We start from the raw sequence: 27771 nt of genomic DNA on the forward strand, positions 1-27771 counted from the left end.
TTAGAGGGAGAGTGGGTTTTTTGCTGGGGAGGCATATGTCAGTTTTGCCTTCCCACCTTCCCCTGCTTTTTATCGGACGCCGATGTTAGCAAGTGCTGAATATCTAAATAAAAAGTCTTTGCCTTTGTGTTGTGATTTCTGTTTATAATATGGATAAGGTTCTGTTAATAAGGTTTTGCAGTATCAAGTATAAAGATTTCCGTTAGTAAATGGTTGTCTACAATATGAAGCTGGGCATTTGCTCAGCCATACCGCACTGAGGCCAATGGTAACAACAGCTTGGAAGTTGAATGAGATCGTAATTGTTAAATCAGATGTTCCTCTTGGCATCGCGCTTCGCGCACTGGACATTAGTTGCAAAATAAAGGGTACCCTTATAGGTTCTCTAATTACGACGACAATAATTGCAGTATCAGAGTATCGTTTCCTTTCCGCTTGTAGTAGTTCTAGTGTAAACTTCGTACGTCTGGCACAACGTCAAGAGGCATCTCATAAAAGGGATAATCAGAATAAATTATTCCGACAGGCGATGGTTGCAGCCTTTTTCAATGTCTTCTTTACTCGACAACCGAAGCCTTACAGACTGAGTTACAGTGTTATATGAAATTTGTAAGGTGATGTTGAAGGCGTATAACGTGGTGCCATTGGTCACCGGCAGCGCGTGCTTCGGTGAAATGTGTTATTAAATATCAGTGAAGGGGCGTTCAGTTTTTAGTGTAGCGTAACTTGTAGAAGTGAAAGGACGTGTATCCGCGCGTCTTGCAGGTGCCATTAACCATGACGTGATCTCGCCGCAGACTCCAGCGACGAAAATGAAGTGCACCTATCGGGTGATGATGCTCATTGGGATAACGATAGGCGTCCTCTTGATGTTGGGAATCAACGGGGACCTGCCCAAAATCCTCGAAATAAGGGCCCCAGCAGCGCCGCAGTCGGAGAGTTTGAGGTCAGAGGGCAAGTCCACCAACTTTCTCAATGGCACTTTGTTGTCCAAGACGCCCCGTAACGGCCGCCCGACTTCACTGAATAATGAAAGCCTTGTTAAGCTGCCACCTCATCGCCCAGGCAGTGGGTCTAAATTGGAAGATGCTGCTCCTCTCCCCCCAAAAAAAGTTGAGGGTCAAAGGTCAAAGAGCAGACCCAGTCTGATCCCTCGGTTGGAAGCCTCGTATGACAGGTGAATATCCCATATTTACTCTTTATGTTGAAGTAAACTGCCGTATTAAAAGTGATTAAGGGGGATAAGGCCTATTTTAGATGTGTTAATAGGACCATTTTTTTTTAGGATTATCCAGGGTCTAGGCCTAGGTTACTTAAGGCTAACCAAAACTAGGCCTACCAACCACTCGGGCGTATGGGTCGAGTTAAGGTTAATTGGTTAATTTTAGCAAATCTCTTTCGTGGACTTCTGTAGGCTAAAGAACTAAAGCCTTTTGTAGCCTGTTGGCCTATCTTTTTAGTTAAAGACAAATGGGTCCCTAGTAAATCAAGGCTAACAGGCCTAGGCCTATGCTTGTTAAAATATGCCATAATATTTTTCCTCTTAGATATTGCTGGTTTTGATAAAATGCTTAACATTCAATATTTTTTCATTTAATATTTCTCCATTAAATTTGACTTTCACAATGTGTAGGGTAGCCTTAATCAAATGATTTCTTCTCTAGGCTAAGTGGTTAGATTCTTTAGGGGCTAGTGTCAACAGTGGGCCTCATGTGGTGTACTGTAGGCATCATTTAAGGTTCCTTGCAGCCTACCTTCATCCACTAGAAGCAACCCCTTTCATTCCGTTTACTGCACCTCTGCTCATATCTCAATCTTTCTTACTTTCCACTCTCTCAACAACTGTTAAATAGTGCAACTGTGAAGTTTTCCTCCTATTACACCTTTCAAACCTTTATGCTGTCAATTTCCCTTTCAGCGCTGAATTGACCTCATCATAGGTCCCAGTGCTTGGCCTTGGGCCTAGATTTTATTATTTGGATGAACCTTACATACTGTTAAAAATGGTTTATATCTCTGCGTCAATTAAGTGAGATATAAACTATCATTAACAGTAAGTAAGTATCCACATAATATAAAGATTATAAAAGGCATTTCAGTAAAATAACTTTAACCCTAGATACTAAGACTGAAAACTACTCCGTATCCTCACAGACTGGTGTTGGCCGTGGTATGCTGTGGCAGCCGAATAAATGAAACGCTCGTTATGTTGAAGTCGGCAGCAACTTTATCTCATTCTCCATTAACAGTAATAGTTTTTGCTGAAGATTCTCAGAAACCAATATTCACACAAATGGTAAGTCTTTGGATAATTATTGGTAATGAGAATTATACTTGGTTATACTTGTAGGGTGTTTGTGCCATCAGTGCTCCTCACGCATTGTGTAGTAGGCATTACTTGAGGTTCTTGGCCCCTAGCTGCAACCCCTTTCATTCCTCCTCCTGTGCCTCCATTCATATACAGGCAGTCCCCGGGTTACGATGGGTCTGGCTTACAACGTTCTTAGGTTACAGTGCTTTTCAAATATGTTCATCAGAAATTATTTCCCAGTTTACAATGCATGTTCCAGGGTTACGACGCGTTGTATGCCGATCCGACGGAAGAAATATGGCTCCAAAACGGCAGAATAATCAAAATTTTGAGGTTTTTTGATGAAAAATTCAATAAAAATGCAGTTTACATTGCTTTCAATATGCCCAGAGCATTAAAAGTAGGGTTTTCTTAGGATTTTTTATGATTTTATACGATTTTTGGGTTTACAACGATTTCGGCTTACTACGCGGCGCAGGAACAGAACCCCCGTCTTAAACTGGGGACTGCATGTACTCTTTCTTCCATCTTATTTTCCACCCTCTTGCTTCCACCCTCTCCTGACGATTGTTTCATAATGCAGCTGTTAGGTTTTTCTCCTGTTACACCTTTTAAACCTTCTTTACTCTCAATTTTCCATCCAGCACTGAATGACCTCATAGGTCCCAGCGCTTGGCATCAGGCCTAAATTTCATATTCCAATTATACTTGTTCTTGTTGTACATATGTGGTATCCTAAGTTTGTTATAAGCATGAAATCAGAAGATGAGCCTGATAGTTATTACTAACTATATAAATTATTGACAATGAACTTTAAGGATTAAAACGAGTTGACTGAAAACTTATGTGTTTTCACACCACCTCAGGGTCATTGGACTTGCAAGGTTTTACATGAAAGTGTTTTTGAACCCTCTCTGTGAAAACTTGAATCATCCATGGTTGCAAAGATAGGCTGGAACCAACATTATTACTGTAGATCCAGGAATGGAGTGATTTTTTTTTTTTAAGTCATAAAAATTGCCATTAATTAAGTTTAGCTTGGAATTTTTTTTTTTTGCAGATTTGATGAATTTGATATTCGGTTTTGTAGGAAAGTCGTAGTTAACCCATAGCATATACCACTCAGTGTCTAATAGGCGAGTTGGTGCTTAATGTGGAAAACCGGTAGTAAGATATGGGTATGCACTGTATTTAACCTAGAGTGCCAGGTCCCTACTGGGAAAGGTGAAATCCTCCAACCTTGCCTAACCTAGACCACCATAGAATATATATAAGTGGCATATACAAAGCTGCATCCCCATTTCAGCATACAGTACTCTCTGCAAGATTATACTTTGCCAACATTTGCTACAGTTCCACATTGAAATTAACAAATGTAGGGATAGGGCAATGAATTAACAAGCATTTTTTTTTTTTTATAAAAACAATATCAGTATCATTTGAAGCATGAAAAACTATTGAAAAAGCCACATTATCTGATTACAATGATTAGGGGCTGCATGTCATGTTGAGGAAAAGTTGTTGCAATTACAGAGGTAGAAACAAAAACGGTAAAATAGTACAGTAATTAGGCTATGGGCAGATTTAAGAATACTGTACGAGTTTATTTCTGATTATAATGTACATGTTAAACATAATGAATTACTCTGTTGATGCCTGTAGCCTAAAATAGAAGAAAAAATTAGACCTTGCGTGTGTGTGTTAAGAAAAAACTGATGACCTGGTGTATGTGTGTTTGTGTGTGCGTGTTAAGAAAAAACTGATGACCTGGTGTATGTGTTTGTGTGCGTGTGAAGAAGAAACTGATGACCTGGTATGTATGTGTTACTGTTTTTCTTTATGCTGCAGCACAGTATATAAATATAATTTATACTGTACATTATCTTAATTTATACCGTACATTATCTTGATTTATACTGTACATTGTCTGTACATGGCCAGTAATAATGGATGTTTCTCAATACATATACGGTATGATGATCATCCAGACTACATAATTAAAGTACTGTAATAAAAGCAATGGTATTCACAATTTTTCTTTACTCATAAAAAGTGATGATGGTATGTGTTAAGGTAGAGTGAAGTGTATTGTGTTTTGTGAATCTCTTAAATGCACATCTAGCATGTTGAGGAACCCACCTTTATTATGATCAACAGCCCTTAAGGAAAGTGTACTTTTTCCAAATTCATTGTTGCAGAAAAATCTGCCGGTGGCTTCTTATTTGTCAGGTTCAGATTCTTCCGTAAATTTCATATTTTTTAAGCTTTATCAAATATGGAATCCGTGGAGCCATTATTTACTTGCTGTTTGCAGTTATTGTAAAGGCTCAGTGCATCATGTTTCTCCCCACCATAGTATAGTTAGTGTTCATGTCTTCCAACCACAAATTTAAAGCCTTTTGTTTTCACTAATCACCCCTCTGTAACTTTTAACTTTTACTTTGATTGTTTATAGAGGACAAGAAAAGGTAGTAAAATTTTTGCTTTTGCTAGTAAAAATTTTTGCTTTTGCTCAGTGTCTCTTAATGGATGGCTTGTTGATTTAGGCCAGTTCAGTGATATTAGGTTTCTCTTAATGTATTATAATTAAGGATTTTAGGTGACAGTTTCTAAGTAAACAACTTATGGTTTCCACAGAGATTTTGAATTTTGTGCAGATTTGGGCCCAAAGATTATCTCAAGAATGTCACCTACTGAATATCTGCCAAGTGTATCAAATTCTGTTCTCCCATTTTTTAGACATCCTTCGAGCACAGAAAAATATTATGAATGGAAATATGATTTCCTTTCAGCTTTGTTGGTGAAGTAACAAATGCAAACTCTCATGTTCTGGTAGAAGGAGCTGTTGCTAGATATTTTTCTGGCCTTTTTATTTTGTTGCTAGACATTTTAATCTGGGATTTAATTACATGAACAGTGGTGTCATTAGTTGTATGATGTATTCCATATAGGGGAATACTGATGTCTTCATGTTATCTGATTATAATTTCTTTCAAGATGAATTAAAGCTGGGTTGTATAATTAAAGTGTTAGGTTATTGTACATTATTTGATTCAGACCAGGGTGTTTTATTTTGTATGAGTGTTCATACATCACTTAGGTTGAAATGTGTTTGTGACTAGTCATAAGGAAATGTAGAGCTCAGACTTTGTCAGGTTCAGATTTAATGAGTGAAAGCATTATACAGTATATAGGAAATGTTTTTTCTGAATTAGTTCAACTGATTGTTTTTTGTCAGGTTCAGATTTAATGAGTGAAAGCATTATACAGTATATAGTATATGTTTTTTCTGAATTAGTTCAATTAATTGTTTTTTGTTTATTTAATACACTTATAACTTTGAAGTGGTTTTCATTAATAGGTATGCCAGAGTGGGAAATGATATTCTTGAAGGTCTGTTGTTTAGGGATCATATTTCTTGTGAGTTTTGGGTTTTGGTATGTGAGAGTTTTTTACCTTAATGATGTGTAAGTACACTATGTCTAGCACTTAGCGTTTTACATAGGTGTATAGGAATTTTGCCTACAGCAATATAATTTATTGCCAACTCTCTTTTGCTTTTGTCATGTAAGAATGCTCTCATTATTTGTAGTTAGAAGAATATTCACCCTAAATAAGCATGCAAATGTGTGTAGTCAAAGATGGAAGTGATTGCCATGTTTGTAATTATTAGCTTCCCAAGTTAACAGTTAGCCAAAGTACTGTCTGAAATTTGTGTATGCTGTACAGGTGATTTGTTTTTGGACTCCGCGGGATCTCAAAATCTACCAGTGTTCGAGCCCCCTATAGTTAATTGTATAGTGCAGGGCATTACAGTGGACCCCTGCCTATTCGCGGTTCTGGATTTATGGCTTTACCTATTCGCAGATTTTTCTGTGGAATGTATATCTACATTATTCACAGAAAATTTGCCTATTACTGTATTTTCATATATTCATGACTACAGTAAATGCATTTTTTGCAATAAAACTCTTAAAATACTCAGGTATAAGCATTTTTAAAGTTTTTGTTTTGGTGTTTGAACTATCAAAATAGGCAGTTATAAGTCATTTTAGAGGGATGTCAGTTATTCGCCGAGGGTTGTAGTACACATCCCCCTCAACTCCCGGGGGTCAACTGTATATATGAACATAACCTACGCAGGTCCTCCTGTATTATGTACAGTACTGTATATATATTAAATCAACTGTAGATTTTTTGTACAGGAATACCCATTTCAATGTAAAGGCTATGTAAATACAGTAGCTGTTATACTTCACTGCTTAGTGAACAATAAAAAAAATATGTTCATCATAGAAATAACCACAGCATAGAAAGAAACAATCATGACCATGACTAGATGTTAAGTATACAAGTCTGCAGCAGCTTTATTTGTCTCTCAACTTTTACCTTATGGATTGCTGTCATTCAGTGATCTGAAAGATAAGTACAGTACATAGTAAACACAGAATAAAATGCATGACATAAGTTTATAAAAACGATAACATTTCCTTCTGTTAATACAGTACAGTACACACACGCATGATGCTGTGGAAATAAAACAAAGTGAATTGATATGAAACCCGGTTGGCAAGCATATTAGTAGGAACTGGGCAATACGTACTGTACTTTTGAAAAACCAATAATGTTTTATTAAACTGATAACGTTTCCCTCTGTTAATACAGTACAGTACACACATGCATGATGCTGTGGAAATAAAGCAAAGTATGTTATGAAACCAAATTGGCAAGCATATCGGTAGGAACTTGGCAATATTGTACTTTTGAAAACCAATAATGTTTTATTGAACTTTGTAAAATGATTTAACCATGCAGAGTTCAACACTATACAGAGCAGTTGTTTTGTCCATAACATTGTTTTTAAAACTAATGCTAGTATGTTTTAATGCAACAACAACAACACAATATTGTGTAATTACCCTTGGCCTAGTCTACCCAGCATTTGAGTTTCACTGGAATCTTCAGCTTTGTGGCCAAGGTCAACAAAGTTTTCTGCTGCTTAGCAGGTAGTAGTAGTGCCAGCTGCATGCACCACAGGGAATGCAACTGAGAGCAATAGCATTCATAGTACAGAACTGAATAAACTATGTTTAGTACAAGTCGGTGACTTCTGCTGAGAGAATAAGCCACTGGGCTGAGGCTGGTTCAGTTTGCGACTTTGCCCTCACTCACACTTGATTACTTATTTCTCCCCTCTTTCCTTCCTTCGTCATCAGGAAGCCAGTCGGCTCACAAGTTTTCATTATTATTATTATTATTATTGAAATGGTTTAACCTTACTACTTACCTGACTATCAGCTCTCATAACTTTGCTAGGATGCCTGGGTGAGTGGTATTTTTTGCACTTCCATCCAGACATTTCTATCTTTCCCCTATATATCACACCTATGTGATTTTATTTGTACTTTTGCCATTAACTTACGTCAGGCACGTATAAACAGTCTCAGTGAGAAAGGTGCAGTTAAGGGCATAGTGCAGATGGTCAAGGGATTTCTGTACAGTATTATTGCCAATTTATTTGTGCCTTCATTTGTGTGTTACTCTTCCATTTTTATTTATACATATGGAGTCGATTATAAAAAAGTTCATGGCCTCTTATTTTGAATGGTAAAAAGATAAGTGATAGTCCAGAGAGCAAATATAAAATGAACTGGATCCCCAGTAAGGTTAATTGCATTTGTAAAGCAAGTTTTTATTTTTTATGAAAGAACTAGTAAATATGGTACTTTTTTAGTTTTCTGTAAAAGAAAACTATTGTGACGGTTTTGTTTGTCCGTCCACACTTTTTCTGTCTGCCCGCAGATCTTAAAAACTACTGAGACCAGAGGGCTGCAAATTTGTATGTTGATCATCCACCCTCCAGTTATCAAAAATACCAAGTTTAAGGTTTTAAGTACCAACTTATAACCATTATAAGTACCAACAACACAGGCCACCACCAGACCGTGGCTGAGTTTCATGGGCCGCAGCTAAAAGTTTCATGGGCTGTGGCAGAGTTTCATGGGCAGCAGCTAAAAGTTTCTTACAGCATTATATGCTCTACAAAAACTCGATTGCACCTAAGAAATTTCAGTGCATCTTTTGCTTGTTTTCTCATTTTTCTTATATTTAGGCTTATCAGAGAAATCAAATTATACTGATTTAGCACGTACATATTTTTCAGTAACTGTGCCTCACCAGTAATGACACTGCATCATTATTGTATGGTAGTAGAATAGCTTAACCTAGAAAAAAGAGAAACTAACCTAAGCTAGGGTTGGCATATATAATAAGGATGTAAACTGCTACTCTACTACATATTGCCGGCATCGTCTTGTCACAGTTTGAATTATACTATTTGTGAATTAGTGAAGTATCAAATTGGAAATCATAACAGCAATTTTAAATGGATCAATTTATTTTACATCATGCATAAACAAAACAAATGGGCGTGACATCTTTATGCTACAGAGGAAAAGAAATTTAAAGAAGCCTTAACACTGCTTACCAAGGGTATACCTTACAAGTTTCAAAGAATCTACTTGGGTTTTGGTTAAGCTTTAGCAAAGAAGTCTTAAATGTGTTGGTTTTTCTTTCTCTCCCATAAATACTGACTGTACAAAAGCATTATGCAAATATTTAAAGAAAAACTTGAAGTATATGACTCCTGTAACCCAAAAATAAAAATTAGACATTGTTGCCTACTCAGTTTGGATAACAGAATGATAGATCCATAGTAGAGTACTAGACCCCCTCTAGAGGATTTGAATGTAAACAGTTCACAATAGGTATTTTCTTTGATACTGTATACGGAACACATGGAAATTCTTAGTATAAAAAATATTACACAAAAAGTATATTGTCACTTAAAAATTTTTGCTGAAAACTTTCTAACCGACTGCACCTTTCACTATTGAAATTATTAGACAGAAAAGATATATATGGTCACTTAAGAATTTTCATTGAAACCTTTCAGGTATGATTGATAATACTTAAGCAAGCAAAAAAATAACATCAATAGTCAACTATTAGTTTGAACAAAAAATAAATATATGGAGAAATTTGCTATGCTGTATACCTGTACTACTGTACAGCATCAGACATATGACATACTGAACATAACACCAAAAATGCTATAGTAAAAGTAGACACATGAGCTTCATCGTTAGGTTTCCCATAAGTCAAACAGCAAAGTTCTTAGGCACAATCTTTGACACTTCTAAACTGGAAGGTGCATATACCCTGTATAATAGCCAAATGCCAAATGCAGTAATTTTAATAAAAAAAAAAAAACACTAATTGGGGGAGCTGACAGACTAAACTTAGCATTGCTGTACAGGGTGTTATGTCTGCTTTAGCCTATAGATGTCACATATACAGTTAGGTCTCAGATGCAGCTTTAAAAAGTTTCGATTCAGTTCATAATGAGGTACTTAGAATGTGCACTGGGGCTTCTGGATCTTCCCCAAGCTCCTATATCCAAGTTGAAAGTGGTGAACCACCTCTAACTCTTCATGGAAACCTAGTGATATGTGTAGTGTAGTGAAAATACAAGCTAGTGATTCACCAAAAAGAAGAAAAAACTTTTTGATCAGAGATATATTTATAAATAATTATTCTTTATCAGAAATAATTTATAAATAATCATTCTTCAGCCTACCCAATTAGAGCTTATAGACTGAGTTAACAAATATCAGTACAAAATTTCTTCAAGTAGAAGAACTACTTTCTCTTTGGACTATTTATAAGATATAAACTTGTATACTGTAGACTTGAAATATTTATATAAAAAGTCTCCATATCCAGAACATCATAAACAACATGCAGTAGAACATACAAGATATAAAGTTCCTCAATGCAATATACACTGATGTGTCCAAACCTCCATAGGTGGGAGATTTGCAGCCATATCACCCAAAAAAGCATACCAGTTTTCACTGTCCAGCAATACTTCTGTTTTTAGAGCAGAATTATTTGCAATAGGGTTAGCCATTGTTATTACTGAAGATATACCATCGCAAAAATTTCTTATCATTAGCAACTTTATAAGCACTGTAGAAACCCTTCAGAATTATGATCCAAAAAACCTTCTTGCAAAACAGATAAAATTTTTCCTTGACAAATTATGTGAAGATGTAAAAAATGTAGATATATGTTTGATTCCTGTCCATGTAGGCATTAAAGGAAACAGAAGCTAGTAAAGAACCAAAGCTGCAACTACAGTGCTATGACTATATCACACACAGATATTACCAGTAGTGATTATGTAACATCTCAAAAACCCATAAGGCTATAAACTATATATTGCAGGCTCTGTGGAATAATGAACATGATAATGGTGTAATATGGAATTTATTAAATCAAAAGGACAGACACACACAAGTACTGTACAGGCAGTTTTTACATCTTAGAATTGGTCATTCTCATTTGATCCATGGATGTTTGATGAATATCCCATATTGTTCAGTCCCTATATGGAAAGATTTTATTAATATAGTTACATTAACAATTAAACATTTTTTTTTTGTGTGCCCAAAATAAAATTGACAGTGATTATCAAGTTTTGGAATCGTCATCGTTTTCAGTTAGTTTTTGAACAGATGTACAGTAATTTAATTAGTAAAATCCAAGTTTTATGGTGACAAATTCTTAAGGACAGCCATATGTGAGCTAAATAAATTGGCTCAGTCTGGTGGTTAAAATAGTTACTAATAATAATGTACAAAAAAAAAAAAAGTTAAGTATATCTTAGTTTAACCAGACCACTGAGCTGGTTAACAGCTCTCCTAGGGCTGGCCCGAAGGATTAGACTTATTTTTACGTGGCTAAGAACCTACTGGTTACCTAGCAACGGGACCTACAGCTTATTGTGGAATCAACCACATTATGACGCAGAAATGAATTTCTATCACCAGAAATAAATTCTAATTTTCTCTTGGCGGTCACCGAGAGTCGAACGCCAAATAAACAGCGTGCCAGTCGAAAGCTCTACCACTCCTCCAAAGAAGAACTAATAATGTACGAAAACAGCATCTAAAAGTATGGACACAGTATATGCATAGAAAACCTTGCATGTGAATACAGACCCCCTTGACTACAGTACCTTTTCTTCTTATGAACATTAGGTGCCTAGCTCAGCTCTCCTCTCCCTAGTATCAAAATTTGTTGAGTGGGTATTGTTTCTTTGTTCACAGGTGCCCAACATTCTTTTAGAAATTATGACAATCTCCCTTAAAGAAACACCCCCCCACCACCAAAAAAAAAAAATATCCTCTCAAAACCAGACCCGAACTGATACATAGTTTGATTTTTGGGGTATTTCACACTTCTTTTCCCCACATGTCCAATAGAGAAGCTGGGAAACGGAAAAGAATGCAGTAGATATTACATTATACTGATTGGGCTGTAGAACCATCACATTCTGTCAAAATCCATTTCCATTCAATGTGAGGGACTGATGACGGTAAGGTATTGCACATTACTACTTTCCCCTCACATGTTCAGTAGGGGAATGATAGAGGGGACCAACAGATTAACAGAAAATATACTCGTCTAGATATGAACAGAGGTAAACAAAAATATTAAATAATTACAATTCAAATATTCAAGGTTCCAAAAAGAACAGAGATATATTAAATTCTTGAAAAATGAACCTCCGAACATTAAGGCAATGTGTTTTGGTTTCCACTTGCATTTTTGCATGAATACTTTTTTAATTTCTTATTTGATTATCTTATTGAAATTGTTTATACATGAGGTAAGTTGTTGGGATCATGTTCTAGGATGTAAATGTTTTAATTCTACTGTATTTGTCCTGCAAATTTCACTGTGATAGGAATGCAAGTAATTTTAGTTTACAGGTTAACTAATTTTCCTGGAATGGACTTGAGGAATGGAACTTAATATATCATAGAATAATTTTTTTACTTTGTTTCAGCATTATTTTTTTCTTTGTTTCAGCATGCTTCATGGCCTTCCGACATACGCCAGAGAGTCACCTTAACACTACACAGTATAACATATCCTCCTGGACAAGATTCTGAAGCATGGAGGAAACTGTTCAAACCATGTGCCTCACAGAGATTATTTATGCCGGTATGTACATTAAATGTAATCGGTCATCCTGCAGCTATGTGCGTATTGTAGAATTATTAAGTACAGTACAGTATACTGTATGTACATTGTAGGCAGTTATTTACTCAGCAGTAATGTATTCTAGTGCTTACTTCCTTTGTATTGCAGAATTTATCATGAACAGAAACCCTCTCTATTTTACAGAAGTCTCACAGTTCAAGCTGGTAGTAAAATAATTCATCCAAAATTGAAGTAACAGAATTAAAAAAAATACTGTGAACCATGAACTATATACAGTATGATGTTTTTACAATAAAACATGTTTTCATACATGTAACTTACCAAGTAATTACATAGCTATAGTTTCTAACTCGTGCGGTGGCCTTTATTTGAAAATCGCAGTAGCACTTCAATATTTTAGTGTAGGTGACAAGCCCTGCCTGCTAACGGGAGTACAGGAAACGACTTGGCAGAAAACCTCATTCTGTTTCAAGGGCCTCAAGTAACATCGGGTTTGCAATAATGGTTCATTGGTTTTCGGTTGAATAACTGGATTTTGGTGAAGTATTATCGCTTTGAGTAGTCTTCAAGTCCTGATAGCTTTCAGTATCAGTTTTCCAGCTTTTGTTGTTGTTTTGTCTGATTCAAGTTCACCTAGTTTTTGCTGCTGTGGTGAAGGTTGCAAACAGATTGATCAAATCTTCATTTGACTCTTGTAGTAAGGAGACATAATTTGCAGTAAGTATAGGGTGCAGTAACATAGTAAACAGAGAACTTGTGCTGAATGTAATGATTGCCCGAGTGCCCGTGCCAGCTCCCAAGTGCCCGGCGCTTGCTTTCAAGCACCTGGAGCCAAGTGAGCTTAAGTGGAAGGTACTTAAATCTCACTTAGACAAGTTAGTGATGGAAAGAAGAATGTGGGTTAGAGCTCCGAGAAAAGTATAGGCAGTCCCCGGTTATCGGCAGAACAGTTTTACGGCGCTTGTCTAGCATGAAAATTGGCGATTTCAGCTTATTGGCGCCGATACACACCTAACAGAGGCACCGATAACCGAAAATGGGTGATTTTTGGCGCCATTCGGTTATCATCACAACGTCAGAACGGAACCCCTGCCGATAACCAGGGACTGCCTGTACTTCGCTTAGCCTAAAAATATACCTAAGCCCAGGTTAGAAGATAACCCTGCAATTCCTTCTTTCCCCCTTCCCACCTTTTCTCCTGCTACTAGCCCTCCTACTTTTAATCCACCTACTCCCGCGCCTGGCCCCCTTGCTTCCGACCCTTGCCCTTGCCAGTCTCAAGTCTAGCTTTAACAAGAAATTTAACCTAGTAGTGAATACAGTGAAGTGGAGGAGGTGGCTACTCGTTCCGTCGGTTCTCCTAGACCAAGGTCACTGTCATACTCCCCTAAACCTGGGAGAAGACATGCTGAAAGTCTAATTGAGGCTGAGGGGTTGGCCACAGTAGTTGCCCCCTCAGTCAAACCTGTTGCATGTTCCCAGGTATTGGCAGGCAGCCACTGGAAAGGCATCTTGACAGGAGAAAGTGTTATGCAGGTGGAGGCTGCTTGTCCCACCAGTTCTCGTAGACAAAGGTCCCTGTCATACTCCCCTAAACCTGGGAGAAGACATACTGGAGGTCCAAGGGAGGCTGGTGGGGTTTGCCCATGGGTAGTCACCCCCTCAGTCGAGCCTGTTGATTGCTCCCACGCTTCGACAGACAATTGTTGGAAAGGCATCCCTGTGGATGTGTGTCAGTTGTTGTCCGACTTTCAAGACTTCTGCCTGGACTTGGTTCGTCTCGTCCTTTGAAGAGGTATGTAGGCGATGCTGGCTGCTCTTCTCCGATACCCAGTTAGCGGTTTAAGGAGCCGGGTGCAGTCCTCAACCTTCCTGCAGTGCATGGGGCAGCCCGGAGTTTTTCTCTCCTGAGCTTGCTTCTGTTGGACGCCAGTACAGGCAGTTCCCAGTTATTAGCGATCCGGTTTTGACCCTTGTGCAGTGATGATAATAACTGGATTTTCGGCCCGATCCCCGGTTATCGGTGCCGATCCCCACTTACCTGGGGCGCAGATCCCCAGTTGTCAGTGCTGATAACCAGGGATGTTATTGCTGATTTTCGGTTATCATCACGCCGTCGGGAACGGAACCCACGTCGATAACCGGGGACTGCCCGTATTTGGTTCCCAAGCCCCCAATGATCCCTCTCAGGCGCCCTTTGTCTTCGTTCAAGTGCCCATCTTCTCTCGAGCGCCTGACGTCATCTCCTAAGCATCCGCTGCCAGTTTCCGAGCAACTGATGCCAGCTCGTAAGTGCCTGGGGCTAGTTGCCAAGCACCGTGTGCCAGCTCCCAAGCACCCAGTGCCAACTCTTCAGTATCAATCCTCTGCTCGGATCGCCAAGTGCCCATTGCTGATCGCGTGTCTCGCTTCTCCTTCAATATTTGCAGGGAGCTTTGGAGCTTTCTTACCCTTTTTTGGCTCCAGCTAGCCCCAGTTGTGCCTACCTTACCCTTCCTGTTAGGAGCCATCCAGGTGACAGACCTAGGCTCTCCACAATGGTGCTTTTCTTGTCTTCTAGGAAGGCACTTAAGGAGATTGAAGTTTGGTTTTCTGCTAAGAGGGAGCAAGGTAAGGCTTCCGTCATCTTTCCTCCCTCATGCTTAATCCATGGGAGGTTTCTTTCATACGCCACTGGGAAGCTCTTTCTTCCTGATGCTCGGCGTTTTTGTTGGTGAAAATTGTTTTTCGTTGGCAGAATTTGACCTCCTTGTCAAAGACCTCTTTGAGTTGTTTAAAGCTTTCAATTTCTTGGACTGGATGGTGAGAGCGCTACCCACGAAGATTGAAGATTGCAACGATTTAGTTGGAGACTTCGCCTCGGACTGGCTAGGAGTCCTTTCTCGTGCAGACAGATCCATCAGGGATGGCTCTCTTGAACTTGCAGATCTTTTCTCTTGGGGGGGGTTTTGAAGAAAAGAGTTTTTTGGTGCTCCTGTTCCACTAAAGGAGTCACTCAAGCCTGGAAGTTGGACCTCCAATAGAAGTCGACTTAGGATCTTCTGGTGCATTCTTCCAACGCCCCAAGGATTCTTCCGCTTTTGCTTCTAAGATGGGTCTCTCCTCTCCAGCAACATCTCTTTCGTGGGGGTAAGCTTAAATCCAGTCTAGGACCCGCTTCAGTGTCCACTTCTCAGCCAGAACTATCAAGAGGAGCTCAAGTCCTTGCCCAAAAAATGAGGAAGTCCTCCTCCATGCACAATTGGGAGCCAATCTTCTCGAGTTTTGGGAGAAGTGGAGGATCGGAGGGACAGAACAGTGAATTGTCAAGGTTCTAAGGGAGGACTCCTCCATTCCGTTAGTGGAGAGCCTCCCTTTGGGTCCCTTCTCCCATTGTTTTGACAGCCTACTCAAGAGGCTCAGGAAACTTTCGGCCCCTCTTTGGAGGAGGTCTCCTCTCTCTCCTTCGAAAGTTAGTCATAGAAGTTGAGGACATTAACTTGAGGGCTTCTACTACTGTCTGCTTGTGGTCACCAAATCATCGGGGTCTGGATACCAATCCTCAAAGTAAGCGCCCTCAATCTCTTCATCTGCCAGACAAACTTCAGATGGAGATGAACCAGTCAGTCCTTTCACCCATTCTCCAGGGCGATTGGATGATAACCTTGAATATGGAGGACTCATACTTCCACTTCCTCATCCATCAGACTCCAGGAATTATCTAAGGTTCGTCTTCTAGGACACACTCTCAGGAGCCCCATGTCAGCAACAAAATGCCTGTCTCCTCTCAGAGTGCCCAGCGCCAGCTAATCTTCCAGTTTTGGGCCCTTTGCTTTGGCCTCTCTACGGCATCTCAAGCATTCACTCGAGTCCCCCCTGCTTCTCTAGCGACTTCATTTAAGAGGCATAAATGTCATTCTATATCTGGACCACTTGCCTCTTCGATGACCTTTGAAGGAAAAGTGCACGAAGGACTTGAACATATCCTCTCTCAGGAACTGGGAATTATCATATACCTTCAGAAGTCCCAGTTGGCCCTGTCACAAGAGTTACTCTATTTGGGGATGAGTCCCAACTCTCGGACTTTTTGGGCTTTTCCATCTGCCAAGAGAATTGCTGGCTCCCTTCAGATGGTCCACAAGTTTCTAGCCCCTTCGTCTTGCTTGGCCCATCTTTGGATGAGCCTACTTGGGACTCTGGTCATCCATCAAGACGTTCATCAAGTTAGGCAGACTTCTCATGAGAGTTTTTTAATTATTCCCCAAGGCCAACCAGAGATCAAGTTGGACCAGCATGGTGGCAGTCCAAACGGAGACTTACAGAAGGAAAGCCCTTAATCCTCTGAGCTCAGACCTAGACTTCTATACAGACTCCTCAGTTCAAGGTTGGAGAGTCCTCTTGGGGAACTGGAAAGTTTCCGGTATGTGTTCACCGGAAGAACAGAACCTTCGCATCAACGTCGGAGAGCCGAAAGAATTCACTTAGGGCTTCAATGCTTCTTGATCCTAGTTCACAACAAGACTGGTAGTCCATTCAGACAATACCACAGCCCTAATGTATATACAAAAGCGAGGCAGCACTCACTCATTTTCCCTCTTCCAGACAGAAAGAGACCTTCTACTGTGGACAGATCAAATTTAGTGAGTCTAGTCACTTGATTCATTCAGGGCAAACTAAATATTCTGGCGGACGAACATAACCATCAAAAAGTAGGTCCATTCCACTGAGTGGACCTTGGATCCCCTGGTCTACCAGAATCTGCTATACTATGGGGCATGCTGACAATGGACCTGTTTGCCACCTCAAGGAACCATCGCCTTCCTCTCTCTTGTTCTCAGGCCCCGGACCCTTTAGCATGGGCAACGGACGCCATACTGCAAGATTGGTTCCCCACTTCGACCACTATGCCTTTCCTCTCTTCAACATGGTCAAGGAAGGGCTGAAGAAGTTTTGGGCTTATCGCAACATTACGATGACTCTCATAGCCCTATTCTGTCCCAAGAATGAATGGTTCCAGGACTTGCTACAGTTGTGGGTGGACTTTCCAAGACTCCTTACCTTAAAAACCATGTCTACTCAGACAGCCTCACTAAGGGATGCCAAAGGGTTGTCTGCTCTTTCTCTGACAGGCTTTAGACTGTCTGGAAGCTTGTCAGAGCGTAAGGGTTTTTTTCGAAGCTGGTGTCTCAGATCCAACATCTCTCTTGAGACGTCTGTGACCCAAATTGCGGGTTTCCTTCTTTATCTGAGGAGATCCAGGAATCTCTCATCCTCCACCATTAAGGGGTATCGAGCTGTGTTTAGCTCTGTGTTTAAACACAGGGGTCCTGAGTCTTTTGGCAATCCCAGATTCTAACAACCTCGTCAAATCCTTTGATACGTCCAAGCAATGAAAGGAAGATCCGGTCTCTTGGAACCTGGACGTAATGTTGAAGTGACTGACAGGTCCCTCTTTTGAACCCCTTCATTCCTCTTCTCAGAGAAACCGTAATCGGAAGACACTCTTCCTTGTGGCCTTGCTACTGCTAACATATTAGTGAGTTCCAAGCCATCGATAAAGGGTAGATCTATTCACAAGGAGATGCAGTTTGCTACTTTACCCTTAGATTTTTAGTCAAGAACAAGGACCCTTCCAAGCCCTGGCCCCATTCTTTCTCCATTAAGACCTTAATGGGTACCTTGGCTCTGAGGAAGAAGAGAGTTTTCTTTGTCTTGCTAGGGCTTTAAGGTGTTACCTGAGCAGGACCAAGAAGATCAGAGGACCATCCAGTAACCTCTGGTGCTCTGTCAAGAACATGCCTCACCCTCTGACTAAGAACGCATTGTCCTTCTTTGTCAGAAACTTAATTTCTGAGGTGCACTCTCAGATTCAGGAGGACATTTTGCCTACTTTTCAAGTGAAAGCTCATGATGTCAGGGTAGTCTCTACCTTACTAGATTTCAGGCAGATACGTCCCTCACTTCCATTCTGCATTTGGCCTACTGGAAGTGCAAATCAATCTTTGCTTCTCACTATTTAAAAGAAGTTGAAAAAGTGTTTGAAAATTGCAGTGCCTTGGGGCCATTATCAGTGGCTGGCATGGTATTGGGGGAGGAAGCTTAGGAATCTCTTTTTCTCCTATCTCATCGCTTTAGGTAGGGTGTCAAATTTTCAGGAGCTAGGGGATACAGTGTACCTGGAGTACCCACCAGTCTCAGTGGATAGGTTGTGGTTTGTTCAGTGTAGGTGAAGAGTTGTCTGGTGGTTTTTTATATTGTTACTGCGCCCAGGGCAAGGGACTTGTATATGCTTTGTTAGCCATTGGTTCTATCATTCGCTGCAGAGCTCCCACTTAAGTAGAGGGTCCCCATGGCTTTACTGCCACACCACTACAGGTTAAGGTGAGCATGAACCAGAGGCAGTATCCACCTGCAGTACCTCTCTTACCACGTAAGGAAACGACAAGCATTGTTTCAATACTAGCAATTTTTCTATTTCAGAGTCATTACCCTGCCTTAATGTTTTGAAGTAGAATATGTCCATGTAACCCACCCTCCTTTCAGTGTGGGATTCAGCTATGTAATTACTTGGTAAGTTACTGATATGAAAATATTTTCATAATAAAATTAAGTTTCATATGTATTTAACCAAGTAATTACAGAATCAGAGCCTGCCCTCCTCCCCTCTCATGGACGTAAGGGCACAAGCAGAATGAGGTTTTCTGCTAAGCTGTTTCCAGTACTCCCGTTAGTGGGCGGGGCTTGTCACCTAAGCTAAACTATTGAAGTGCCAACGTGATTTTTTATATAAAGGCTGCTGTGCGAGTTAGAAACTATAGCAATGTAATTACTTGGTAATTATATATGAAACTTAATTTTATTATGAAAATATAATTTTTCTGCAAACCCATTAATCAAAAATAGCTTTACTCCATGGAAACAGATCCATTCACACCTACTTGACAGATCTTGTAGGAAGAGAAGTTGTGCCATGCATGCTGAAGTCACACTCAGCTGTCCTGCAAGGCTATAAGTCACTCCTTTATGTGACTCCTGTAAAGTTGGCTGTGTTGCTGTGCTTCCCAGGGCTAACTGTGATTTTCTGAGTTGCTGCACTGTGCCAGTCATTTCATTCATTCATCTATTCACTTAATTTGCTTCAACTTGAAGTGTTAAGCCCAGCACTTGGTGACTTTATTGCTACTGCATTTGGTGACTTTATTGTTACTTTAGTGCACTTTACATATCCATCTATAATTTCTAATGGTGCGGTTTCTACTACTTTTTTCAGTCGTACATGATTCATTCATACATAATTTTTACTTGAATTCTAATGTATTTTTTTAATTTCAAGGGAGCTGTATCAAGTAACTTTTTTTTCCTCTGCTTAGCCCTTGTCAAGGTAGATTTGTTTGCCTTGTAAAATTTTTCATTTTTAACATATTAGTGGTTACATTTGGTTCTTGTTTTGTGTTAGATGTTTAATGTGTGGGGACAACTCAGGTCAGTGGTTCCTGTAAACTTGTCCCCTGTTTAAACATGTTTTTTCTGGCACTGCAGTAGGTAAGGCTTCCTCCTCTGCCATGCTGCTTCTACAGTCAAGAGTGAACAATGTAAGGGACATCAAACATCTCCTGTCTTGAGATATCTTCTGCCATTCATGACCAGTTACAAGTTGAAGTTGATTTATCCTTGAATGAGTTACTTATAATTTTAAGTTGCAAATCTGTTGCTCCATTTGTACCACCAACTGTCTTTTTCAGTATCAGTATCCCTTTCTGCTTTATGCCTTTTGAGACTCATGCTCCCTTCTGCTTGACTGCATCTGCATGCTGGATACTGTACTGTATTTATTACTGACTGGCATGAAGGAAAAATGGGAAATGGTGGAATAGTCAGGTATTCAGTTACTACACTTTCTTAATCCTCTTAAAGTACAGTAGTTGTGAAAAGGCTGGAACAGGTGGTGATTAACATTAAATTCAAGATAACCAGTGTATCCAGTCAGATAAAACAAGCTAGGGAGGACAGTACAGAGATGTTGCTACTTGTCAGACTTGAAATATGAGGCTGTTGGCTTATACATCCTTGGGGGTCTAGCTGGTGTTAGTGTCATGTAAATTCCCTTTTGCTTTGTAAACAAAGGCAGGGAATGAGAATCAATTTGGACAGTATATAATTGAGGCATTTTTTATGGTTTTGTAGAAATTCAGTCATTATGTTTGATTGTTATTCAGGTTGCCCCTATTAGTAAAGATGCTCAGCCTGCTTAGTTGGCTAGTGACATTGAGTTCTTTTAGCATGTGGGGCCTAATGCCGCTGTATCCAAAACCTCAAAAGTTCAGTTTTTATATAAGTTTAAGTTTGACAGTAATTATTGTTTAAGTTAGACAGTGTGTATTGTATATTAGAATGACAAAGTTAGACAGTATTTACTGTATATTAGAATGACATCATTCACCCAGGCTTGGTTACTTACTGTTATGGTTTATCATGTACTGTTTTACTTTTCAGTCTTTGCTGAAGGAGGTGGATTCTCTGATTTATGTTGACACTGACGTATTGTTCTTGGCACCACTTGAAGAGTTATGGAAACACTTTTCTGCCATGAATTCATCACAAATGGCTGCTATGGCTCCAGAACATGAAGACTTGGCTACAGGGTGGTATAATAGATTTGCTAAACACCCTTACTATGGTAGATTAGGTGAGTTTAAAAGACAGTTACTGCACTTTAAGTGCTGTTGGTAATCTCGTATAACCTGGATGTAATTCATGCAATTTGGGGTAGATGTAAAGTTCATTTGTAAACAGGCATTCTAGGTATGAGTCTACTCCTTAGGGAGCTATTTGCCATAATGTAGAACTTGTGCTAATTTGAGTTCTTTGTAAAAACTTTTTATGTGGTTACAGGTACTCAATAACGTTTGTGTAATACCAGTAATAATTTAAGTTTTTTGAGAACTTGAATCCCCATGCCCTACCTGTAACAAAGGGAATGGAGCAGGCTTCTCAAAATAATTAAGTTTCTTGCTTGTTTGGACTGTGGTAGCAACACTGACTTGATACATATGGACAACTGTTACTTGTGGAATACAGGTGAGGAATTACAGTGCATGTCCTATAAAGTTAATAAAATTCTAAATTGCAGGTGTTAATTCAGGTGTGATGCTGATGAATTTGACTCGACTTCGTAAATTTGGCTGGGAGGATTATGTGATTCCAATTTACAAGCACTACAAGCTGTCCATTACGTGGGGGGATCAGGATATTATCAACATAATATTTCACTATCACCCTGGTTTGTATTCCAGTGACTCTAAGCTTAACTTTATGGCTGTCCTCCTTATGGGAGGTAGGAGGTCTTTTGAAACAGTTGTTTACCAATGAAATTTTTTGCAGTTATTTAGATTGCTGGGAACCTTCAGTTTATTGTTAGTTTTTGTTAGGCCCTAAAATTAAAGGGGAGGAATGACGACTTCCAATCATTTAGCACTTGGTGACTTGCAACCCAGTATCAATAATGAATTAAAATACTGTATTGATATTTCTCTCATTGGGCCATTAAGGTTTTGGAACTGACAGGAAATACTATAAGGTCTAGCCAGACAGAAATTATTTTGCAAGTTTTTGTAAATTTTGGTACTTTTAAGATATTTCCTGGCAAATAGAATTATGTAAATACATTTTGTTCGACTCATTGAGCTTATCGGACTCATTGCTGTTCATTAATACGGGTTTTCAGTTAAATAGTTTTGGTTATTTTGTGCCCATGTTAATTATTTTGATGGGTGATATTTTTATTTTCTTGAAGTTCTCTTGAAATTATAAAATTTTCATATTTCAGATAAACTGTATGTGTACGGTTGTGAATATAATCTCCGTCCTGATCACTGCATGTACATGAGTGTTTGTAAAGCAGCAGAGAAGAAGGGAGTATATGTACTTCATGGCAACAGAGGAACTTTCCACAGCGATAAGCAGCCTGCTTTCAGAGCTGTTTACAGGGCATGGGAAGAGGTAAGGACAACATTAGCTATGTTTATCTTTATTTAACTTCTTTTAGTTCATGAAGCAACAGAATGGAATATGGACATGAAAAGTGATATTAGGACACTTATTTATGGCAGGGCAGGCAGGCAGTGGATCTGTTAATTAGGTAATTTTGCTGCTGAAATTTTTGTATTTGTTTGGTTTTTTGTAATCCTTAGGTTTGTAAGAGTTACATTTTTATGATAAGACAAGACAGCACGTTGGTGGTCTTCATGGGGCCATAGCATTATGAATAGCATAGCTGATGCTAATTGCACTGAAGGATGATAGAATTCTCTAATTATTTAAGAAGCCTTCTGATGATGTAGATCATCTGTAACACTGTTACAGAATGAAAGATGCCTGAACAGTATATGGACAGGAAGTAAAATTACTGGCGAGGACTACAGACTATCATTAGACTGTGATATTTTCTCTATAAATTGTATGTTGCAGCACATTATTAGAAATGGACAAATTTTGTCTGTAAGACAAGGGGTAATTCATTGCATAGCAAGTCCATAAATGAATTGCTAGGGGAATTAATCCAGTAGAAGGAATTATATGCATTTTGAAGAAGGAATGTAATTTTATCACTTGTTTTGATTTTAGATTGATGAAAATTTTCAGTTGAAAAAGAAAATTGTTAGATGTTTTAAATTTTAAAATTTCTTGAGCACTAAATGACTTTGTTTTACTCTGCATAGCTTTAAAGTATAAATTTTAAAATCCATCCATCCACCCACCAAGTGACATGTTAAGACTCCTAGGACTTGCTCAAAAGACCAGTACTTAAGTGGAAATTGAAAACTAGAACAAAGTGCAGTTTGAAGTAGATGGTAGCTGATAATAGGTAAGAGGAGTGAATGAAAAGCAGTAGGCAGACTGAAATGCAGTATGGGGGCGAAGGGTCGCTTCAAAGAACCTGTAAAAGCATAGTATAAGTGCTTCCCTCCCTCTAGAGAGCTAGTTTTGTTATGAGGCATCAATAACCTAGATGTTTTGACGCCAGTTTTAGTAACCATAATCAGTCAGTTAATCCTTGTTATGAGATTACATAGTTATATTGTGTACCGAAGGTGCTCTTAATCTTTTAAAACATAAGTAACTACCAGTTTGTGATGGAAAGGCTTTCTTATACCATGGCTGTGAAAGTTCTTTAACAATATTTGAATATTGCTGCTAGGGTTCTTTGTTATGTATTATTTTGAGAATTTTTGATGAGTATGCTGAAATGTGTAAGAGTACCAATTATAGCTAATTTTTTTGTCTTAGAGCATTATCCTGAGCTTGCTTTTTTATTAAAGTTGTTTTGTAAGAAGGAACCTAATCAATCCAAATTGTTCGGTGCTGAAAACTAATCACCTAATCTTGATTACTTTCAGAAAAGAATTAAATCTGCTAAAAAGTTGATGAGGTTTTTTTAAGAAGTGGCTTGATTGTATTTTTTGTGCTGAGGGAATTCATGTATTGTCTATTTTTTCAGTTTGGTTACATTATTGAATTTGTAGACTTTTATAGTACTGCACTAAAGACCCATTCTTACATGTGGTTCTGGAAGTTTAACAAGAAACAATTCAAAGAATAGTGTAACCAGATAGAAGAAGGGTTAAGAGGATGGATAAAAATGGAAAGCAACGCTGGCAGTGATGAAGGGATGAGCCAAGAATGTCAACTGTTGCCTACAAAATACAGTGTAAAATATACCTGTGTGAGGTGATGTGTTTGCAGTGCAAAGTTTTCTAGTAAGTCTTCCATTGAGGGGAGGACCAAACCATCAAATTATGCAAGGTTTTGCAACTTCGATATATAGATTTGAATGATAAAGATTTGCGCAGTGTTGAAAACTGTTCTAGATTAAGCAGTAGTGAATTGCAGTTGTATTCAAATATAGAGTGTTATGAAGGGTTACTATTTCATTAATGCATAGGTAGCATGCCTTGGCATTAAATGACATGAGTGCAGAATAATACTGCACTCTGATGATGTAAGGACATCATTAATTTTATAAGTCAGTTGAATTCAACTTTCAAGAATTAAATTCTGAATAACTGTGTTTGCTTTGCAGTACCATCTTGGTGAAGACCTGAGGCAAGATCTGTATTACCCTATGCAACGGTATCTTCTGAAGGTCTCCAATACCACGTGTGGTAAAATTTATAATGCGTTTTTAAAGAATCTTGGCTCTAGAGTAAGGTTAAGATGACAGGGTCTAAATTAAAACAGAAGTATATAAAAAATTTTTCTGAAGTTCAATATATCTTAGTTACGATTATGCAGATCCATGCTTCCAGTGTGACCTTTTATATGTGTGCCTTTTATAGAAAGCAAAATGAAGATCTCGTATTAGGGGCCATCTAGGTAATATTATAAAAAAAGTCATATGCTTAAAGCATATGGAAATTGTTTTAATGCCATTAGGTTTTCTTGTCTGTCGTCTGGGACCATTCACCCTAATTTTTGGGGGTGGGGGGGGTTATCATTCTGTGGATCAAGCAAATGCATTCTTCTATGGCCTGAATTTTTGTCACTTTCAATTTGTGTTTGCCTTTGTCTTAGTTTATTGACGTGGATGAGGTTAGCAAGAATTTGTCACCCAAATAAAAAGATTGAGGTATTGGTCAGAGATAAAGACTACCTCATTAGTTTTAAGTGCCATCTCATTACCGGACTTGAAAGTTATTAAGTATTTGTCAGATTAAAAAATATGAAAAACTTATTTAACATCAAAGCCTATTTCAAAGGCTTCCAAATCTTTTCAAATAATAATATTGCCTTTTATGACCATTAAACCTATGGTATTTCAAAGTGTCTTCACTGATGGGTCTTAAAAGTGCTTTATTTTATTTATGATTGTTTAAGGAAGTTTGTGCAAAATTGGTTTATATGCTACATAAAGAATTAACGGGCATTAGCAATGTGCAAAAATATTGGAACATTGCTACTGTGTTCTGTTTACAAACAATATTTTAGTGAGGAGTAGGATGGCTGTTAGAAAACCTGGTTTGGCTAATACATCTTGAGGGAAAACGGATTTTTGTAAGTACAAAATGCTTTAGTTATAAATTTGATACCGCTGTAAGGGAATTCCTTGAACTTTTCTGTGGAATGATTACAGTACTGTATTTTGAAATTTGCTAGTGGGAGTAAAAGGTTTGAGGGTTTTTAGGTTAGTAATAGCCTATGCAATCAAATTCAGTATAGCTCCATGTTAGTATCACTAAAACCATAATCTCTAGTTGTACTAGTAATTTTATATGTTCTAATACTGAAACTACCTAAGGTTAGGATTTTGGTAGAATTATCAATATTTCCATAGATGTGAATGTATGATTTTTTTAATATTCCGGTAACATGTTTCCAGTAAGATCATGGTCTTATTGTGGTATGTACATATTAGGGATGTATGTCAAATGTGAATTTTTACAGCCATTTAGAATGGAAATGGCTGATTAATAAAGTTAGTTTTATAATCAGGAATATACTGATATCTTTTCAGTTCAGGTATTTTTTTTTGTAAGTGCTTTTTGGTATTATTTTAAATTTTGCTTTGTAAAAATGCCCAATGATATTAAAGGTCCACTGATTATTCTTGTCATTTATATATGAAGTATGAAGTGATAGATATACTGTTTATTTTCATTGCAAGTAGCAGAGTTAGTAAAAGAACTTTTAAGATTTTGCAGAAGTGTATATGTGCAGCTCATCCTAGTCCTTCACAGGCAATACAATATCCTTAGGAATTATATCCTCATAGGAGATATTTTCAGTGTAACAGTTGAGAGGCCTTATTAATTGTTGGTAAGTAAACTATAGCTAAAATATGAAATTGTGTCAGAGAGATATTTTGTTCGGTGGATATCTAATTTTAGTTTTTAAACCTAAACCAAAACTTTTTTAAAAATGGAGTTATAATACAAACCCCTTAAGCATAACCAGCCTTATTCCTCACAAAACAGACCTAGCTACACCCGTTTGAAAAGTCAGAAGAAGAATTCTACTGCTCATGCCCAACCCGCAGTCCACTGTCTGCATGCAACATGTCTTCGTTCTGTTATGCCAGCACCCTTCTGGAGGTGTGAAGGGAAGGGAGGAGGGCACTGGAGGAGATGAGGATTAATAGGTTTGTATTACAACCCGTGTTGAAAAACATAGTTTGTTATATGAACACCTTTAAGTAACCTTAATTGCAATTTAGGAGGGAGGATGAAGCAGAAGAGCCTTTTGGAGAGTATAAAGACTGAAATGAAAGAAGTTCAGTTCATGTAGACAGCTGACAGTGGAATCAGCGATGACCTTGGAGATCCAGCTAGTTTCTTTAAGTAACAGATTCAGCGGAAGACATAACAGGAAAGAACATGAGCCAAACATCTAAGTGTATTAAGAAAACACACCAAATATTAACCCTTAAACGCCGATTGGACGTATCATACGTCGACTAAAATTGTCTTTCGGGTGCCGAGTGGACGTACGGTACATCGACTACAAAAAGTTTTTTTAAATATTCGTGGAAAAATAGTTATAGGCTTAGTTTGCGAATGATTTTAAATCACGCCGCTTGAGGGATGCTGAGTTCACGGGTCACGCTGTTGTTTTGTTTACAAGCAAGCATCTAGTCACGCATGCGCTGCAATTTCTTTTCTTCTCGCACTACAGAGCATCAGTGACTCATCTCAAAAATTCTTTTCGCACTTTGTCGTAATTTTTGCAACTGCTTTATATTAGCCATTACATAAAGTTTTATATATGAAAATGTGCGTAGTTTCATGTAGAATACACCAAAAACCCATGGTTGTAGCTTTATAAGTTTTGAAATATTTTCATATAAGTCACGATAAGTGCCAAAATTTCAACCTTCGTCAACTTTGACTGACCGAAATGGTCGAAAACGCAATTGTAAGCTAAAACTCTTACATTCTAGTAATATTCAATCATTTCATTTGCAACAAATTGGAAGTCTCTAGCACTATATTTCGATTTATGGTGAATTTTGAAAAACTTTTTCTTGCCTCCGCAATGTAACTCTGCTGAAAATCTCAGAATTTCTTTAGTCACCTTGTCGTAATTTTCGCACCGTTTTATATTAGGCTCATATAAGGTGTTATATGGAAATGTGTGCAATATCATGTAGAATACAACAAAAATACCTCATGGTTGTAGCTTTTATCAGTTTTGGAAATATTTTAATATAAATCACGATAACAGAAAATTCGACTTCGGTCAACTTTAACTCTAATTTTAAATGGTCGAAGACTGCAATTGTGTTAAAACACTTACAGTCTAGCAATATTCAATCAATTACCTTCATTTTTCAACAAACGGAAGTCTCTAGCACTATATTTCGATTTATGGTGAATTTTAGAAAAAACTTGTTTTTACGCCCCATGCTATTTAAT

At 38.3% G+C, this 27771-nt stretch overlaps 1 protein-coding gene across 1 annotated transcript; it reads left to right on the forward strand.

Moving 5' to 3' along the window:
- Positions 1 to 437: 437 nt before the first annotated feature.
- On the forward strand, positions 438 to 26881 carry LOC136833380 (glucoside xylosyltransferase 1-like). The gene is made up of 7 exons (XM_067095436.1): positions 438 to 1177; positions 2155 to 2296; positions 12251 to 12385; positions 20858 to 21050; positions 21495 to 21644; positions 22191 to 22363; positions 24444 to 26881. The coding sequence occupies exons 1-7, from the start codon at positions 813 to 815 to the stop codon at positions 24579 to 24581; spliced, it is 1296 nt and encodes a 431-aa protein (XP_066951537.1). The 5' UTR covers positions 438 to 812; the 3' UTR covers positions 24582 to 26881.
- The last annotated feature ends 890 nt before the right edge of the window (positions 26882 to 27771 follow it).

The sequence above is a fragment of the Macrobrachium rosenbergii genome, chromosome 51 (assembly GCF_040412425.1).
Source record: "Macrobrachium rosenbergii isolate ZJJX-2024 chromosome 51, ASM4041242v1, whole genome shotgun sequence".
Lineage (NCBI taxonomy): Eukaryota > Metazoa > Arthropoda > Malacostraca > Decapoda > Palaemonidae > Macrobrachium > Macrobrachium rosenbergii.